At 42.7% G+C, this 20,576-nt stretch overlaps 1 protein-coding gene across 1 annotated transcript in view; it reads right to left on the reverse strand.

The window, feature by feature from the left end:
• Positions 1-20,576, reverse strand: part of LOC308293106 (inactive phospholipase C-like protein 2) — a gene marked incomplete at both ends in the record, with an annotated part of 51,480 nt that overhangs the window by 24,891 nt on the left and 6,013 nt on the right. The window contains 4 exons of the mRNA XM_080735541.1: positions 2,442-2,940; positions 3,576-3,736; positions 3,864-4,013; positions 6,460-6,561. Of these exons, the coding sequence (XP_080591667.1) occupies positions 2,442-2,940; positions 3,576-3,736; positions 3,864-4,013; positions 6,460-6,561 (912 nt within the window). The remainder of the gene's footprint in view (positions 1-2,441; positions 2,941-3,575; positions 3,737-3,863; positions 4,014-6,459; positions 6,562-20,576) is intronic.

A 20,576-nucleotide genomic window follows, 5' to 3' on the forward strand; every position in this document is an offset into this window, starting at 1 on the left:
TCCCATACAAGAATGCATTTCCTAACCACCAAGAGTTTCAATATACTGTATCACTCTAGCAGTAGGACACTTTGGTGGAGGTTTGGGTTGTGTGTGTGAGATACCTTGCCATGATGTAACTCCCAAAGTGGGCGAGATATCAGATATAGTAACTCTATTGATTAGAAATTGATCATTCTAAATATGCTCCTCGTGGACAATGACATACAGTACCTGTACATTTGAACTGGAAACAGATCTCAAAGTTTAGCTCATAAACAAATGCCAAAAAAGCTGATTATGCCACTCAGCTTGTTTTTTTTCCTTCTTCTTTTAAATAAAATATCCATCTTCCTGTTGATTTTACTATTTGAAGATCCAGATCGGAATTTCCGACATTAATAAAAACTGCTAAATCAACAGGAAGATTTAATTTCTTTTTATGCAGATCTGAGTTTTGTGATGTTAAACATGGGCAGAATCAGTGTTGTTTGTATTCATTCATGTGCTTAACGAGGGACTTTGAGAGCTGTTTCACTGCACAACGTAAGTCAATGAGGAGCATATCGTCACTGTCGGGCAGAAACCTCGTATCGCCAAGGTTCCAATGTGTATGTTTCTTTCGTAAAGTAAAGCGTTGCTTCACCATACAAGACTGTAGCATAAAACCAGTGAAAATAACAAATCTACAAGCACACAACGCCTCACACCGCGAGGCCGTGTGTGCGGGTAGATCGACATTTTTTAAATATACAAAATTAACGGTTTTGGACATACAAGGTTTCAATTGAGCAACTATTTTTGATCTCTCACCCACCTCTGGAGTTATATAATGGCAAGGTAATTACACTATCCAAACCTCTGCCAAAGCCCTATATATACTGTACTTTGTTGTACAGCAAATAGTGAAAATAACTGATCTACACGCTCAAAACACATTGCACTGGGACATGATGTGAGCATATAGATCTGTTCCCCACATCAAATTGAACCCTTGCTTGTGTGTCATGTTGCGTTCAATACTTTTCCAACCCTCAGTAGTATGAATATTATGTGGCATGTGTTTGTGTGAGATGCATGGGTGGGTACATTAGAGTGACAAATGTCCGAGGAAGTTGGGTGGAGGAAGTGTGTTGGAATAAAAGATAACAAATGACTAAGCATATGGTCCCAGTGAATATGTATGTATGCATGTGTTACTGTATGTGGATGTGGATGTGTGTGTGTGTGTGTGTGTGTGTGTGTGTGTGTGTGTGTGTGTGTGTGTGTGTGTGTGTGTGTGTGTGTGTGTGCATAATGCAGATGCATGTGTGGGTACATTAAACTGACATCGGAGCGAGAGGCCGAGGGAAATGATGTGGATGGGAACATAATGACAGATACTATAAATAAAGGATGACAGTCAATTTGTGTGAATAAGTATCTGTTTCCATGTGCAGTACTGTATGTGCCTGCAATGCAATCTGCGTGTGTGTGTGTGTGTGTGTGTGTGTGTGTGTGTGTGTGTGTGTGTGTGTGTGTGTGTGTGTGTTTGTGTGTGTGTGTGTGTGTGTGTGTGTGTGTGTGTGTGCGTGCATGCGTGTGTGTGTGTGTGTGTGCGTGTCAGATAGAGTTTGTTATAGTTTCACGGGTTCTGTCTTCTGTAAGAGCTGTTATGCTGTCCTGTTAGGAAGGATCCTCTGTTTGTTATTAATAAATACTTTAAGGTGAACTGTTCTGCGTCAGTCCTCCTGCTTTTGGGTCCTACTCGTCACCATTCCTGACTTGTGTGTGTGTGTGCACATTAAAATCCTGTGTCAAAATGGACAGATCCATTTGCGTCCACTTGAACTGTTAACCTCTTAAGCCCAATTCATTGATTCGTATGACGTTGTTGCATCTAGAACAGCTAAACTGTGAAGAAGGCCAAATAACCGGGATGTTTCTTAATCCATGGGCCATACGAGATGTCTGTATCTGAAAGGTGGCAACGGCATTTCTGTATCTGTAGATTATATTTTGGTATGATAAACCTTTCTGAAATTGGTGTTATCAGCCGCTAGAGTCGGTGTCCCATTAACTTTACATTACAGGAAAATAAAACAAAAAATTAATCTGCTTTAAGTAGCATAATGAGGGGTCAAACTATGGGCTTTTCATGATTCTGAATCCATTGCAAGCAAAACGGCCCCCACAAAATGTGTGAAAAGTAATGACTGTGTGAAAAGTGATGACTAATCACTTGTTTTCATCACTAAACCATAGTCTTGTGGGGCAGTTTTTAGCCCAAGGAACGTTTTTCGTGCAAAACAAATGCTTGCAATGGATTCAGAATCATGGAAAACCCCTAGTTTGACACCTCATATGCTACTTAAAGTAGTACTTAAAATGCATAGTAACCTTTGCCACCTTTCGGATACCGACATCTCTTATGGCCCATGGACTATCTGTGTGTGATGCATGGGCGGGTGTTAGTTACCCACTTGAGCCACGCCCTGCTCGGCCTCCAGGAACCTCATCAGGTCTTTGGTGTCCAGGAACTCCTTGTTGCTTGAAAACTGCACCAGCAGGAAATAGATCTCTGGCCGCGTGCAAAAGTCGTGGAAGACCTCCACAAACTCCTGCTTGGTCACTCGCTCCTTCCCCCCGGCTCTCTCTCTCTTGTTTTCGTTATGGTCCTTGGCCCCGTACCCGCCGTCGGGTGCGGCGGCGACCCCCCCGCCCCCTACCCCTACCCCAGACCCACACGTCCTCTCCCGCGTCCGCTGGAGCTCTCGGAACCTGTGCTCCACCTTGGCCGTGCTCACGCCGCGGTTCACGCTCCGTATGAACCCCACGGCCGAGCGCAGGCTGATCCCCTCCTCCACGTCTCCCCCCGTCTCGGCCGTGGTGGAGAACAGCTGCTCCAGCCAGTTGAGGCGAAGGCTGTCCTGACTGCTGGCGATCATGTCCAGGGCGTGTTTCCCATACTGCATCAGGTACCTGGAGCCAGGGGAGAGAGGATTGGACAGGGTCCCTTCAAGTCACACGCTTAGGGGTGCAACAGTTAACTAACTCATAGACTAACTCATGGATCCCGAGTTTCATGAGTTATTCCCATTGTTAGAGGCTGCCACGGACCGAGTTTACAGAGTTGGGGACTAAATTGCATTAAAAAAAATAGTTTTTGAAAAAAAAAAAGTTTGCCTTCCTACTATCTACTAGGCATGATCGCGAAAATGCATGTTTGACCCCCAGACCAACTCCATCTTTCATTTCATTTACATTTGAAGAAAACATGATGGCTGCTATCTCATGAATGCCTGAATGGATTTCCAAGCGGATTTTCTTTTTGAAAGCTGTGAACAGCGTGCACACATGTGGTGCATGATCTGTGCATGGCCGTGCACGTGCAACAAAATCGTGGCAGTTCAGCAGTAAGTCACCATTTTTTAAATGGCATCCATTGTGTTAATCAAACTAATCGATTTAATCGATTATAAAGAAAGAATCAATAATCGATAATGATAGATCCCTATTTTGGGCATGTCATTATAGTTTTAAAACAACTGTGAAAATAGCCGATCTACAGGCTCACAACGCATCGCAACCTAAAAAGTGGGCCCAGTATGCCATACCTGAGTCCAGTCACCCAGATGTTGGCAATCTCAGCGGAGTTGGCGACCAGGTCCAAGCTGTCATAGGTGTCCCCGTAGATGATGGAGAAGGCACAGTCTGCTGAGATCTGATCATACACCCCGCTGGTACGGAAGGTGTCCGTGTTACGGCCTGTCCGCACCTGGAAGGAACAACCACCAGAGTGTCCTTTTAGGGAACATCAAAAATGTTATCTTAACTATCTTGTCTATCAGGAAACTGCACTTTGACCAAACAGGCAAATCAAATGCCTCTCTGGACACACTGACCTCTCGAATGGAGTGGAGAGAGATGCGGGCTTTGTCGGACTCCTTCTTTGATGGTTCCCAGCACAGACTCTGCAGTCCTGCATCCAGAAGGTAGTAACGCTGATATACGCGCGAGTTAGAGCGCACCTTCCGCAGCTCAGTCCCTTCAACCTGAATGAAGATAATAAAGCAGTTCAAGCCCAGCTACTGTTTCATTGCAAGTGTTACAAGTGGGCTTCGGTTTGTAAATGAAAGGACTAATTCAGCCGAAGAGCACCAGAAAGGTAATTTTGAGGTAATCATTTGCGTTATCGCCATTGAGCGCATGCGCAGTTGATCAGGATTTAAAATATTCTTGCAGAGAAGGCAAACACTTTTAAAATATGATTTTGGATAGAAATGTAACAACTGCACACTTCAAAACAACATGGATATATGTATTTATGTAAGATAATCGTTTAAGAATTGGATTTTAGACAGCAGGATTCAGTGGAAATTCCTCAGAAATCTGCTAGTCTTTGTTGACTCAAGGTGAGGTACCTGAATGCTTGTTAAAAAACCTAATAAACAAATGTTTAAAAAAAAAAAAAAATCTGCTAGTGGATAGAATATAGGCTTGCTCCAGGATTAAAATTGGTTAAGTGTCAACCTGTTTCAAATACCATGTGTGTCCCCAGGGTTGCTTTATTGAATGTCTGAGAAAAGCAAGGCCTGTGCTTTATAATAGTACTACTAGAGGGTATTTACCGATCTTAGAGAGGAAATCATTTTTCTGCACAGAGAAGCAGGCAGGGTTTAAGTGTCTCGCTCAGGGACACTGCAAAATAAAGCCGGGAGGAGCTGAGGACCTTCTGACGGCCACACGACTTACTGAGCCACGGCCGCTGACTTCTATTATTACCAGTAAGACTCCCTAATCGGGAGATAAGCGACCGTTGGTCGCTTATCTCCACAAATAGGCCAAAAGTTTGTTTTACCAATTATCAAGACATACGGGCAGTTGACAGTTTGCCATGGTTACTCATTGAAGTTGAATCTCCATATATGGAGATAACCTACGCATCACACTAAGTCTGACCTCACCAGCCCATATTTGGGCATGAGCAACTTATGTCTCCATATATGGAGATATGATGACATCACACAGTCCTCAGCCGATGATGTGGCGTGATGTCATACAATACACAAACGAGCCCTACAGTATAAAGGGGCAATTCTTGCCAGGAAAGAAGCATTTCTTCGACTCAGACCTTATCGCCAGGGTTGGCTTATAGCAGCTGTCGGTAGATAATGCCGGTCTTATATACTCATTGAAGTTGAATCTCCATATATGGAGATAACCTACGCATCACACTAAGTCTGACCTCACCAGCCCATATTTGGGCATGAGCAACTTATGTCTCCATATATGGAGATATGATGACATCACACAGTCCTCAGCCGATGATGTGGCGTGATGTCATACAATACACAACAGTATAAAGGGGCAATTCTTGCCATCAGTGTGATGTCATACTGATGCGGAGATATGAGCAGGGCAAAGGTGTGACGTGTGACGTGTGACGTGTGACCGACCGACCGACCGACCGACCGACCGACCGACGGACGGCCGGTGGAGGTTTTGATACTAAACTGCGACCTACGGTCGCAATTACCACTACTTCTACAACTACTTGGCAGCTGCACAGCCACAGAAAGGAAGGCGCTCCAGCTCCAAGTCCGCCGAGAGGATCATCCCTCCCTGGCCGACCTGTACAGCTCCCGCTGTCTCAGTTAGGCCAACAGAATCCTCAAAGACCTATCCCACCCCGGGCACTGTCCCTTTAATCTGCTGCCCTCGGGCAGACATTTTAGATCAATGAAGGCGCGAACAAAAAGGCTCAAAGACAGTTTCTATCCCAGAGCCATAGCGGCGCTTAATACGCACTAGTATTATATTAGGGTAGAGTGTACAAGAGACATTGGACACTTTACTGGGATATTGGACACTTTATGCTTTGTATTACTTTGTGATCTTTGCTATTTATTTATACATTCATATTAGCTTAACTTATTGTCTTGTCTAACGCACTTTAGGGGTTTGCTCCAATTTTGTTGTTCTTAAACTTGTTTTTATGCAACAATGACAATAAAGTTGTATGTAACTAAGCGGACATAGAAAACGGACAATTATAAAAATGCATTGAGTCCAATAAAGGGGTTACAGTTAGGGATGGGCCGATATGAAAATTTCATATCACGAATAGTGACAAAAGAAATCGTGATTTACGATATTATCGCAATAATTTGCCAAAAAATTGCTGATCTACAAGCTCGCAACGCGACGCGTTGTGAGCTTGTAGATCGGCTACTTTTTGGCAAAGACATTTGATAGAGAGTAAACAAAAAGACTGTATCAAGTACGCATATTATTATTACCTTTTACCAATTATAGAGGGTTTAAATGGTACCAGATATGCAGCTTGGCAAATAAAAGGTGAAATGATCCCAGTGCATGACGGAGGACGATATCACGATAAATTAAATCTCCACGATACGATCGTTTTTTATCACGATAAACGACAATATGGCGTATGGTCCGGTCCCATCCCTATAGTTACAGTATGAGCATGCACACCATGGAGTGGATGCAGTCAGCTGCACTGCTGATCTTCCTCTCGGACAAACTGCTGCTGAAGGACACCGTCTTCTTCCTCTCCCGACCAGCACGGGAACCATCCTGATGGAGGAGAAGCAGGGCGGTCACAATTATTACATAATCGTCTAATCGCAATTATTTGACATACCGTAATCGCAAATATTTTGTCATAATCGTGAATGCTGAAAAATGTTCATACATTTACAAAGATTTTCAGAGATAGTGGAAATAGCAGATCGACAAGCTCACAGTTGTGAGCTTGTCGATCGGCTATTTCTACTATCAATGTTATTTATTAAGTAGAAAGTTGTCAAATATGTCAGTAATTTCTTTGCATATTTAGGTTATGTGTCATATCTGCCATGTGCAACTTCAAAGCCTAAAAGCCGAACAGAAATGTAATTATCAACGACAAAAAAACACAATTAAATCGCTAATCGCAATTATTTGAGAGACAATTAATCGCCATGTAAAATGTATTTCATATCGTGAGAAGAAAGAAGGGAAAGAAAGATAAAGGTCAGGAGAAAAGAAGGGATGTAAAAGAAGAATGGGAGACAGACAGGGACAGGGAGATCAGTCGTTTCACCCTTGAAGATTACTTGTTGTATTATGTGGGATTACTCTTGCTTGGGTGGAACAATCAAACCGGTGTACAGAGTAAGAGAGGTTGTGGGATTAACAAGCACAATGATTTATGTAATATCAAACGCAGATTACATACTTACTCATCATGGCTTACTAACAAACAACCTTTTGCCTGCCCTTGACCCTCTTGCATTATGCCATTAATCAAACCAGGCCAGAGCGAGACGACACTGCCTCGCCCAATCAGGTTATCTGAGCGCCCCATCACTGCTCGTCATGTACTGGCCAATCAGATGTCAAGCAAGGACAGAATGTTATGGAGGCGGTCGGATAAGAACAAAAAACACAGCGGGTGGAGTTATTCAATTACCGGTACAAAGGAGTCGAGATAAAATGGCACCCGAGACTTAATTGAAGGCTATAATCTGATGTGGGAGTGGCCTTAAACTTAATTGTGGTCGATTAAATTCCAAATGGATTGATCCGGGATGTGAACAACAACACACACAACACACTGACTACGTGTTCTGTTTCTCTATTACACTCGAATACATTTCAATGTATGAATTTTTCCCCCTGTAAGAAATGTGTTGTTCACCATTCTGAACAAGTTACTGGGCAGAGCATATAAAGTATTTGAGCAGATAGATATAAGCAAACAATAGGTTTGTGTATAATGTGTTGTGTTTTTCTTTCTTTTTTTTTCTTAACAGTGGCAAATGTAGGCTATATACAATGCCTTGTGAATGTAAGGCAGCTATGTGGCAGTAGCATCAATCATATACAGCACAGTAAAATATATTATTTTGAGTTTGTTTTGTTTTTACTGCCCAAAATTGGACTGGAGCAGGAGTGATGTCATATTATTTGCTCTTTTTTTATTTATTTACCTCCCAGTCTCACAACAAAGATCTGTCAAATCAGCCCTAATCAGTGACTGATTGTTACCCACTGGCAGACCAGCAGTAACTGATTTAGATGAGACACAGACATGAATATCAAACACACATCGGCTGCTTTACAAGAAACCAAACCCAGTTACATGTAAGGTGGAGATACATCTGCTGGGAAACAAAAACTGACATGAAAGAGGGAGAAAGACATGAAGAAATGAAAAGAAAGAAGGCGCACATCAAAACACTGAGAAAGAGAAAGCAAGATAGATGAAGAGAGTAAAATAAGCAAGAGATTGAAGAGAAAGAATGAGGAGAGTGAGAGAGAGTGCTGTGTAAAAGAGAGAGCAAGAGACGTGCACGGGGGAGTGTTTCATCTGGAGAATGTGAATGAATAGCATGAAAGAGAGGAGGCACATCAAGCGAGATGAAAGGAGCCTCTCTGTAAGATGGTTTCGACGTCCAGTCATCACCGAGCCCTCTGCAACCACCTTGTTAGAACGGAATAATCCAGAGCAGGGACGTGCTGGCCATTGGGAAAAGCGGGACAACTCCCGAACGGCTGGTTCATTCCCGGCCGGCCCAGGTCGGCCATTAGGAAGAAAATACAAATAAAATGTCGGCCTTCGTTCCATTTTGGGGGCTGGGCGGCCAACAAAGTAAATCGTCACTGTTGGGCAGAAACCTCGTATCTCCAAGTTTCAAATTTGTAAATTTTTTTCTAGCACACAACGCCTCGCAGTGTGTTTGTAGATCGGCTGTTTTCACTAGTTTAAATAATTTTTTAAATGATAAATACAAAACAAACGGTTTTGGACATACAAGGTTTCCACCCGACAACGACGAAATATAACTCATGTAATTGGCCCACTGGCTTGTCACTTGTCATGATCTGAAATGGCAAATCTTTGAGTAGCAGCAGCGCTATAGAGAGATCTCTCTCTATAGCGCGCAATGAGGGCCTCTCCAACTCTTTTTCCCGGGCTGAATCAGGGGCCCAATATGTCCCTGATCCAGAGTTCATTTAGGAAAGGGAGTATTTTTTGGTCCTCGCAGGGGGTTGGGGGATGATCTTTACTGACCTTTCACCCAGCAGATGGCTTGCTCAAATGGCTTAGATGAGGAGGAACGATGGTAGAATTATACCCTTACGCTATTATGTTCTTCACCTTTTGCATTGTTATGTTCTGACATTTTGAGACATGACATGACATTATAAGAGTCAAGATGCCATGGCACAGGCCTGGTATCTGTTGTTTTGGGTACAGCCTGTTCCTAATGACACAAACAGATTCTCTCTTATCATGAGTAAAACTATAGTCCGATCCCCTCTGTTCGAGGCAGAACAACGTTACAACAGAACTGTGTGTCTAATGTACTCCACGCTGTGGGTGCTGGGGGTGTGTTTCTCCCTCCGCGTCATCAGCGCCCACACCCTAGGTGGGGTCGGCGATAGGGCCTTTCTGTGTGGAGTTTGCATGTTCTCCCCGTGTCTCCTAGGGTTGATACCCCCACAAAAACATGCAGTAATCCTGGTCTCAATAATGCCTCCCCCTGGCCAGCCGGGGCACTTGATGGAGGGGAAAGGAACTGGTTGGAATAACGTGTTCCTTCCACGCGCTACATCCATCCCGGGGAAATCCCCCGGATTTCCCCGGGAAAAGAAACAACTTGGACTCCTCATGCATAGAAGGAAGCATGAGGTCAGTCCGTTGTCTCCCCAGGCGCGGCAGAGGGAGAGCAGAGCCCAGGATTACATAGGCAATTGGCACTGGGTGAAAATGGGTTGCAAAATCGTGGGATAAAAATTATAGAAAAAAATAATAATGTACTCCTCTCCATGACAGGGCTGGTGTGATGGGGGGAGGGAGCGTGAGGGGACGACGGCCCTTCAAACGGACCATCTCGCCCCCTTAGTCAAGACTGGCAGACTGGCAGTTAAAAAAAAACTTCTGGTACTTTTTAATTAATATTTTTGAGCGTTTCGACATCAAGCCTTCCTCAGCGCATTAAGAAAGTGGTCAGCCGCGTTGTGTGTACCGGGAGAGACTGATAGACAGACAGACAATGACAGACATGACAATGGCTTCAGCTGCTGTCGATAGAAATACAGTACATATTTTTGTCGCCCAGCGCCGGCTCTGCTCCATGATATCATGGCATTAAAGCACAATCATCACCACCTTGCAACATGTGTTTCTTACTACTCTTGCCTCATCACTTTACTGATTGATCCAGAATTCTACAACAACACACAGGGGGATTAAGCATCTTGCTCAGGGATACTTTGACACGTACAAAGTGACACGTACAAAGTGACACGTACAAAGTGCGTAAGCTGGATGAGCTGAGGATAAAACAGGCGACCTTACGATACCCAGACAACCTCTCTAGCCCACTCATCTAACAACCTCCCCAAAAACATTAACTAGTTAGTGGACGACTTTGTTTTTTTTACAACAAGGGTTCATATTTTAGATTGCAATTAGAGCAAAGATAAGATGAGTTCTAATGTTTTAGCGATTTTAATTACTTTGATTTCAGTGCATGGGGGCATGCGTGCAAGTGCCGAAATGTGTCGTTTTAAAATAAGCTGTTGATTTCGTTATTACTATTTACAGTAACACTACTTGCCCCCATAAGTCACATCTGCCCATGAAAGATTGTGGTGCATCTTGGGAATGGGCTTATTGTATCTAAAAATACATATTTAGCCACCTGCACGCATGACCCCTAAGCCCCTACCACTGAATTCAATGTCATTAAAATCACTAAAACGATAGAAAGAAGTAAATTAAAACGTTTTAACACTCATCTTGTCTTTTCTCTAATTACAATCTAAAATATGAACCCTTGTTGTAAAAAAACAAAGTTTTCCTTTAATGAACAATCCAGATCCTTTCATTTTTTAGCCTTATTTACCCCGGGGTAGGTATGCTGAGCACGATCTCTTCCTCAGCAACACCCTACTTCACATTCACACAGACACACAACCATTAAAAGCTGGGAGCTGCCCAGTACAACCACAGCCTTATATTCAGTGGTGGGAAAAGTACTCAAATGTTTTACTTAAGTAAAAGTATCACTACTACAATGTAGAAATACCCTGTTACAAGTAAATGTCTGGGGGGAAAACCTGCTCTTTTATTCACTAATATTTTGTGAGAATGCGCAATAAGCCAATCAAATTAATTTACTGTACTTACTGTACATTCTATTCCTAACTTCCTTGCACTAAATGAGGAAGTGACTACACGAAAATGTATATTATATATAAATCTGTTTGTTACGTCAACATTGTTCATGTCATGTGTACCGGTATATGTTTGTTTATGCTTATTTGTTGAAATGGCAAAAACGCAAAGATTAGAGCTGCCCTCTGGCGAGAGGGCAGACTTGACTGTCCCCGTCTAGCAGCCCTCTAGACCGGGGACAGGTGGGAGACATACCATAGCCTCTTCCTGGCCGGGGAGAAATGGTGATAGCGCAGCATTTCTGAAACTATCACGCCTTCGTGCTACACTGTGTGTGTGTGTGTGTGTGTGTGTGTGTGTGTGTGTGTGTGTGTGTGTGCGTGTGTGTGTGTGTGTGTGTGTGTGTGTGTGTGTGTGTGTGTGTGTGTGTGTGTGTGTGTGTGTGTGTGTCTCTGTGGTTTCAGTGGGGCTGGAGGAGGAGACGTACAGACATACAGTACAGGCTACAGCACATACTTTAATGTTGCACGCCGTCTCAAACTGTTTTCAGAGAGACCACTTAACTATTATCATATCGTATCGTATTATCATTTCGGGCCGTGTCGTAGGATCTTTAAGTACAGTACTTAAGTAAATGTACTTACAGTAGTTACTTTACACCACTGCTTATATTGTTGTTGGCCACTGAGCAGTTGGGGGTCCAGTGCCTTGCTCCAGTGCCTTGCACTTCAGCGATGTTGGGGTGTTGATCAAACACACTCCTCTAACCTTTAGGACACCGCTGCCTATAAGGTACTGTATGTGCTTTATATATACATATAATAGATCTATCCTATATTAAATGTGGCAAATGGGAGTGCTGGCCGGCAGACCACGACCACGTCAGTGTGAATGAATAGCATTCCACCATCAACAAACTTGATCGATACACTCATATTGGCAAGCCACTATGACATAACCATAAACAAACCCGATACACCCACATACAGTAAGGCAGGTAGTAGGCAAACTGCATATTGAGATTCAGTTGTCCAGAGCCACAGATCCGACCACTATGCCATATGACCATGTGCATATGGGACCGACGACTTCAAACTCGACTTGCACATAGGTAAGGACTCAAGTGTGGTACCCGCTGTCGAGACTTTCCTATGTCCAGTTGACCAGAAGCACCAATCCAACAGATATGTCCCAGTGATGCTACTAGCCCTGCGTCCCTGACGCATATTTTTAATAAAGGACGCATTAAACTAAGCATCACTGCATCCCCAGGACGCCTACAACTCTATCCTTCCTGCTATCAGTCATTTCACTGCACCAGCTGAGCTGCATGTGGTGGAGTCTCCACAGCTGTGCGCTCTGGCATTATTGATGAGATGATTGAGATTGTCTTGTAAATCCATGCGTCCTTTATTAACTACATACAAGTACCGGTACCTATTTGCCACTATTTGTTTAAATTAAAGTCCTTTTTTGATGTTTTCACCGTTGACACATAATGCGTGTGTCGTTGCGGGACCCATAACTTAATTCTGGGACACATTTGAATGACCACCTGTGGGTCCCCGGACCCATTACACTGAAAACCTAGCAACATCACATTGTCCATATGGGAATACTGATGACACGCATCAGGGATGATCATCATGAGCATAAAAGGGACACAGGTAGACAGACAGATAAATAGTTCTCCATATACCGGTATGGGTACAAAAGGGACAAGTCAGATGGGTACAACAGGTAATCTGACAAAGCTCCCGTCCCGACACGGTGGTGCGACGTACAGTAGGTGTGAGGGCCGCGTAGCAGATGAACCTTTAGTATAGTATATTTGTGTGTGTGTGTGTGTGTGTGTGTGTGTGTGTGTGTGTGTGTGTGTGTGTGCGTGCGTGCGTGCGTGCGTGTGATGAAACATCAATATGGCTATTGATATGGTTATCCTTAGCAGCCATCTGTTGTGGTTCTGCAGCGTACATCCCAAGTGGCAATGAGTCAAGGAATCAGTAATGAAGGCTTTAGGGAGATGTTGTAAAAGCTTAGTCAACTCAACAACCTCTCTCTGTGTTTTCGTTCTCTTTAAGAAGAAAGAGACAGGGAGGAGCAACCGTCTCCTCTATGCCCTCCACCGTGACAGACGCAATGACCGAGAACAAGGCACCGAGCCAGCATCACCTACTAAGCATGCAAATACACACACACACACACACACACACACACACACACACACACACACACACACACACACACACTCACTCACTCACTCACACACGCACGCTCGCTCGCTCGCTCGCACGCACGCACGCACGCACGCACGCACGCACGCACGCACGCTCACACACACACACACACACACACACACACACACACACACACACACACACACACACACACACACACACACACACACACACACAGACTGTCATTGAAAATCAATGTTGCCAGTGCCACCAATCTATATCTGTGTGCGGGCATTTATCAGCAGCCATCTCTCTGTGGACATATCAATGTAATTATGTGGTTGGCCACATCATTACACAGCTAGCAACACCACGTGGATTTGTTTCCATACTCATTCATGATATTCAGGCATGATGTGACTATAGCGGAACAGATATTGTACCATGTCTCTGTGTTATAGGTACCTCCCTTTGCGTCTGACATGTGTTGAGCGGCCAGGCGGTGTGTGCAGGCCACAGGCTGTGGACTGTACCAGGGGATTTCAGCGGGACAAGGACTTCTCAATGTGACCCCTCGAATAAAGGGGATTCAATTATTTCCTCTGTAGAGACACTCCATCCGGCTGCTCCATATGTTCAACTCAATTAGTCGACAACATCAATACCTTATACAAAGGGGGGAGGGGGAGGGGGGGAGGGGGGGCAGAGTTCAAACATTCGACAACGAAGCTCTGACGTCAACTGAGACCCTGAGCGAGTTATCCTGGCAACGCAAGGCCTGAGGGACTGTGTGTGCAGAGTCATCAGTGGACCCAATTCCACATTAAAAATGCAACCACATAATTTTTATGTATAGGTACACATGCATGTACAGAGACAAGACAGACACAGCTAGAAGAGTACATATATATATTATAAGATATAGATATAGATAGATAGATACATGTATAAATATATAGATATAATATACAGTACATTATATATATCTATACATATATATATATATATACACACACACACACACACACACACACACACACACACACACACACACACACACACACACACACTGGACTGGACTGACTAAGTACTCAAATGGTGTGGGGATTCGACAGGTATGGTGAATTTGCTAAACCAAGCTTAGGCTGGGGTTGCCAAATCAATTGACTAATTTGGGCCCGGCCAGACTCAATACCGGGCCCTGCACTCCCTCGGCTTGTCTGCGACATGTGTGCTGAATTTGAAGGTGGTCAGTCGAACGGCTCTCTCGATATGCGGATTACAGAAGTGCATAATACGTATGCGTACGTATATACAGTACGTGTGTACAGAGATTCGCATTTGTTGTAAGATAAGATATATATATTTATATACTGTATATGCATAGTATATACTGTCACATACACACATACTTTCTCTCTCCCATCTCTCACTCTTAAAGGTGATACACCATGAAATTTCACTTTTCCTATTTTAAAACCTTTTTTGGGGGTCCCACTAGCACCTTCTATCCTCACAAAGTCCCATTTCTGACCGTTGTGTCTTTCTCTGCATTTTGGGAAGGCGAAGGTTAAAAGCAGCCCACGGGTTCTCAAAACAGGCTATCCAGATTTGCTGCCGTCGATGACGTCATCGACGGCCGTTTTTGAAAAAAAAAAAAAATCAGGAGTGGTAATTTAGCCTCAAACCTTTTGAAAAACGTTTTTGGGACATAAACAATATGACAAATACTTTTTAAATGCATGGTGTATCACCTTTAAATAGACAAACCACCTTATCCCTTCAATGCCTTCTTCACTCCATCATGAGTCAGAACTTGTTTGTTTCTTATGTACACGTGCGCGTGCCGCACGCACACCAGAAGCCAACCATGCGTTGGGAACCACTAAGGCCTTCAAAACAGGAAGCAGCTTGTCAGTCAGCCAGTCACAGAGTACTTCCTGTTGCTCCTGAGGCAGCAGGAAGAGCTGAGTGAGATGACAACACAGAGGGACAGAGGAAAGGGCAAAATATTTGTATTCTTTTTGTACAAAAATGGCCCAAATGTTTCTTTTTAGACCCTCAAAACAAATCCATTTTGAGACTACAAAATGCATCAAACACAATACTTGACTTATAGGAGGATGTACTAAGGAGCAGAACAGAAGTTCAACATTTCCAAACTGAATTTTCCTTCTGGAAGCCTTTTGTTTGTGTGCCAATTTCTGTATTCTTACAGAAGGTTCAAGACTTCAATGACTCATGAAGACCCATGAAGCCCATCTAAAGCCCATTTCATGATTAATCATTTCCAAAACATTGCACTGGTGGGTCTTCAAGCTACTCCATTACATTTAAATTATATAACTAGTGTATTAACTGTAAAGTTTTGTAATCATCTTTTTTTATGCAAAAATATATCATTAAGAATGGTGATTTCATGGATGGTGAACATGTCATTTGTCTGTTTCTTTTTGTTCCTACAGAGACTGTGCAGAACATTCTTATAGCATTCTTTTTTCTTCTTCTTAGAGAGCTGAGAGAGAGGCAGTGTCGGAGAGAGAGAGAGAGCGAGAGAGAGAGAGAGAGAGAGAGAGAGAGAGAGAGAGAGAGAGAGAGAGAGAGAGAGATTAATGGAATTCCTGTTGGGGTACACATGGTGACCCCAACAACATGACCCCAATAACAGGTATATCAGTTTAAAAAAAATAACAGTTTGAGGAGTTTGACTTTGAACTGTGAGAATTACACAAGAGAAGAATAAACTACAAAAATGTGGTACCAATGTAAATTACTTATTATTACAGTATTCTTTGGTAACCTCTGATGGAGGACAAGATTCTGATTGAATTACACAGATGGGTGGACAGATGCAGGCGGGAAAAAAAGGTGGCAGAGGGAGAGTGAACGAGCACTTAAGAGAGTCTGCGAGAGAGGAGAGTGGATTGAGGGATCAAGAGCGAGATATGAGAGGGAAGAGATGTCCTGTCAAAATAAAGCAGAAATGCGCCCCAGAATATCTTAAAAACCAAAGGGGAAATGACAACGACACAAGCGGATGTCTCACAGTGGCACAGAAAATAGCTAATACAGGGGTATGCAACCTTAGGCACGAGTGCCAACATTGGCACAGTGGAGGATGATCACTGGCACACTGACAGAAGTGAGAGAGAGGATTCTTCTTTTGAATTAAATATTTAAAAAAAAGAAAATTAAGTCCACTCACATCTATATAGAAATTACATCCTGCACATAATTCTACAATCATTCAAACTCCTAACTGTGACTGGGGACAGTGGGGAGGGAGTCTAATGATCCTTATTTCCTGATGTGAAAGCAAATATTTCCAAAGAAAAATAAAGGTTATTTAATGTGGACAATCAAAATCATTTGGAAATATGACAATTTGATGTGGTGTCATAATTACAAGTAATGTTGCTATGGTGCACAGACTATCAAAATGAAAACATGGCACTTCATGTCAAAAAGGTTGCTGACCCCTGAGCTACTGTACTATGTACTGTAGCTACCAGCATAAATAGGTATCATGAGCAAGCAATCTGTGTATGTTTGGCAGTTCCCAAACAGTGTGTTGAGGCACACTGGTGTTCCATCACAAGTCCATGGCTTGGGATTTGGTGACAACCACACATTGCGATACTTTTAATATACAGTACAACTATACAAACAGTTATTAATTGTTGTTTTAACTTACTGTATCAGTTCTTTGTGTGCACTAATTTCCCAATACAGAGGTATTGGGAAGAAATTATGAAAATAGCCAATGTTTGGCTATGAATATTTGACATTTTGACTTGATTTGGTGTGCTTTGGGTACAAAAAGTTAGGTTAGGGCTGTACCCAAATCATAGTCTTCCTAATAGAATGTGATTTGTCAGTGCATTGCGATGGTTTGATTATTTGGTGGAGTCATGTCTTTGTTGAACCAATAAGCAGGGGCATGTTTTTCACCAATGACAGTGACGCAAACGCGGTGGTGACTAATGCTGAAGAAAGAATAGCACTGTAACACAGTGCTATTAACAGGTGTTTGACCATTCAACTGGCAGAATGGTACAGTAGTTGAGTGAAAGCTCTGACTGATGACTCATTGACTTATAGGGGACAGCCCTAGTATGCTTATTATGCATATACCATGCATGCATACTAATTGGAAAACTCCCAAGTCAGCAGAATAAGAGAATGTAGGTCATTTGTAACTTTAACGCACCAATTAAGGACAAAGGAGGGGAAAAAGCAGAGCGGGGCAGAATCGAGTAGGTCGACATGTAGAGAGGTTTAGATGGAGATATATTATAAGAGAGAGTGACTGCGGACTGGAGAATGCGGAGGCATGTTTAAATGGTAGGGAGGAACTGACCTATAGATGTTGTTCAGTATGTTGAGTAGATGCATTGAAAGCATTTGAAAATATGTTTTGGAGAACACAAGTGGCCAAAATACTTAAAGGGATATTCCACTTTCAACAGGGAGCAGTGGTAGGGCCTCTCTCCACCCATTGTAACTTCAAACTCCATTTTAACCATGATTGATTCATTAAAAACACCCATTATTTTTTCTGGTGACTCATACTACCCTCCTAATACGTGAGCAGGCTGTGTTTTTTCGATAACTTTTTTCATTTATTTTTAATAATTATTTGGGAAAATGGAAAAAATGAAATACAAAAAAATAATTATTAAAAATAAATGAAAAAAGTTATCGAAACAACACGGCCTGCTCGTCACCAGAAAAGATAATGGGTATTTTTAATGAATCTATCATGGTTAAAATTAAGTTTGAAGTTATAATGGGTGTGTGTGGGGAGAAGCCCTGGGCCTGGAGGGCCTGGTAACATTTACATCAAATATCTAAATATTCAATCAAGTTAATTAAAAACTGTTCAGGGTATTCATAAGCCCGATTAGATGATAAAATTACCAAAAGTTTTTTTTAAAGTGAAATATCCCTTTAAGTACCGTATTATTCCAAATTTACCACGACTCTGATTATAATATAAGAAAAACGTTTTATTATAAAATTATCATAGAAAAACTCCTACAGAGATAACATTCTTCTGTATTTTATTGTATTAACCACCAAAGTCAAATGCTATTTAATAACAACATTGTGTTTCTGGGTTGCTGCTATAGCACCACCCATAGGATGGAGTGCCGACTGGAGACACCATATTTCTTGGCGCTTTAAAGCAGTGGTTCTCAACCTGTGGGTCGGGACCCCAGTGGGGACCCCAAATAATTTTGGATGGGTCCACAGATGATTAACTTTAATGTACAACATTGTTTTCTTTTTCTTTTTTATGAGTCAATGTTTATTAGGTTTTTTTACATTTGAGACACAGGAGTAGCTAAACACACCCTTGAGTTAAACACAAGAGAAACAAATGAAACTAAACTAAAATAACATAGGATAAAATGCAATATAATAAAATGACAAAAAAACAAAAACAAAGATAAGACAATGCCATATGACTAATGCTCACTATTAGGATGGTACTATTTCTGTGTCTCAGGGAAGATGTCTTTCACAATGTGGATTTCAAGCAACTTTAACCTTTCTCTTCCTGGAATATTAGCGGTGCTAACATTGTAGCCATGACTGTTTCATCAGTGACATTTGTTTGTGTAATCGCAATCTCTATGATGAATGACTGTCATTGGCAGGTAGACTTTCGAGCTTTCCACAGCCTGTCTCTGTTTCTGTGTGTGTGTGTGTGTGCGTGCGTGCGTGTGTGTACGTGTGTGTGTGTGTGTGTGTGTGAGAGAGAGAGAGAGAGAGAGAGAGAGAGAGAGAGAGAGAGAGATAGAGAGAGAGAGAGAGCATGAGTGCGTGTGTGCGTGACTGTGTGTGTTTGCGTTATACAGGACAGGAAATCACCACTAAATGAGAAACAGGAAGTGTTCACCCACTCCTCTCTACTACAGCATGTGTAAACGTGTGATGTGACAATGAAGTGGAGTTTCAGTTTGTGAGCGCTCTCAGCTGTATGAGGAAACCATTTTCAGCAACACACTTGGCAATCATCAACACCAAATGAACCGTCTGATTACAAAACCACTGACCTAGTGATGGAACAGAGATGCAGATGCTCTGCGAACTTTGAAGCTACCGGTATATTGCACACTCGTACGGATGTGATCACACATCTTGCACGTACAGACACACACATGTAACAGAAACAGAAAGAAGGTTGACTTTAAAAGGTCATCATGCTAGAGAAGATGACCAGAATTTTGGCTGATAAACCTCACAGATGCATCCTTTTGCTGAGGCAGACTGAGCTCAAACTGCAGACGGCTGGAACAATGCACCACACTGAGACTGTTGACTATTGTGTTTCACATGCCTCCACAGCAACCTTGGTCAGACACAAAGCTCAAATAATGTTCACCAATAAAGGCACGCTTACTCAGACAAGCATGCATGCACTTCAACACACACACACACACACACACACACACACACACACACACACACCACACACACACGCGCGCGCACACACACACAGCCTACACACAGACACAAACATCCTGTACACACCTGCTTCTTCACCACATATGGCGATCCCATAGCAACAGAAGGGATCAGAAGGCATTGCGTGCACGTGTGTGTGTGTGTGTGTGTGTGTGTGTGTGTGTGTGTGTGAGGGCGTGTGAATTTATGTGTGTGTGCATTTGTGTGTATGTAGTGTACTGTATATAATTATTTATACCATGCCAGGTGTGCTCTCCATCCATCTTTGCCCTGTGTCGCTTTATCAGCAGGCGTAAAATAATGGGATTCTTTTGTCAGAGTGGAGATATTCTGCCTCTGTGTGAGCTGTGAGCCTCTGTCAAAGTGCTTCAACATGATTTAAAGCTGGATAAAGATGTCAGTGTGAGGCGCTACACTGTGTCTGAGGCTCTTAGTTGACCCAATAGATCTTATTTATACTTGGTTGCATGCCGGTGTTGTGTGCCGAAAATATCCAATCTAAAAGCTCACAGCGCATCGTGATGCGTCATGTTGTGAGCTTGTAGATCGCCTATATTAATCTATATAAATCAGACATAACCTCATCCCCTGCTGTGTGTGCCAAGTCCCCCTGACTAACATAGCCAGGCTCAAACACACAACAACACACTGACACACATGCATTCACGTAAACACACGTGGACGTGTGTGTATATACGTAGACCCTCATACACACTCATGTGCCTATTTAGACAGACCACATACTTGTACATCAACATCAGCAGATAAGT

Source organism: Nannobrachium achirus (assembly GCF_963921795.1).
Source record: "Nannobrachium achirus genome assembly, chromosome: 10".
Lineage (NCBI taxonomy): Eukaryota > Metazoa > Chordata > Actinopteri > Myctophiformes > Myctophidae > Nannobrachium > Nannobrachium achirus.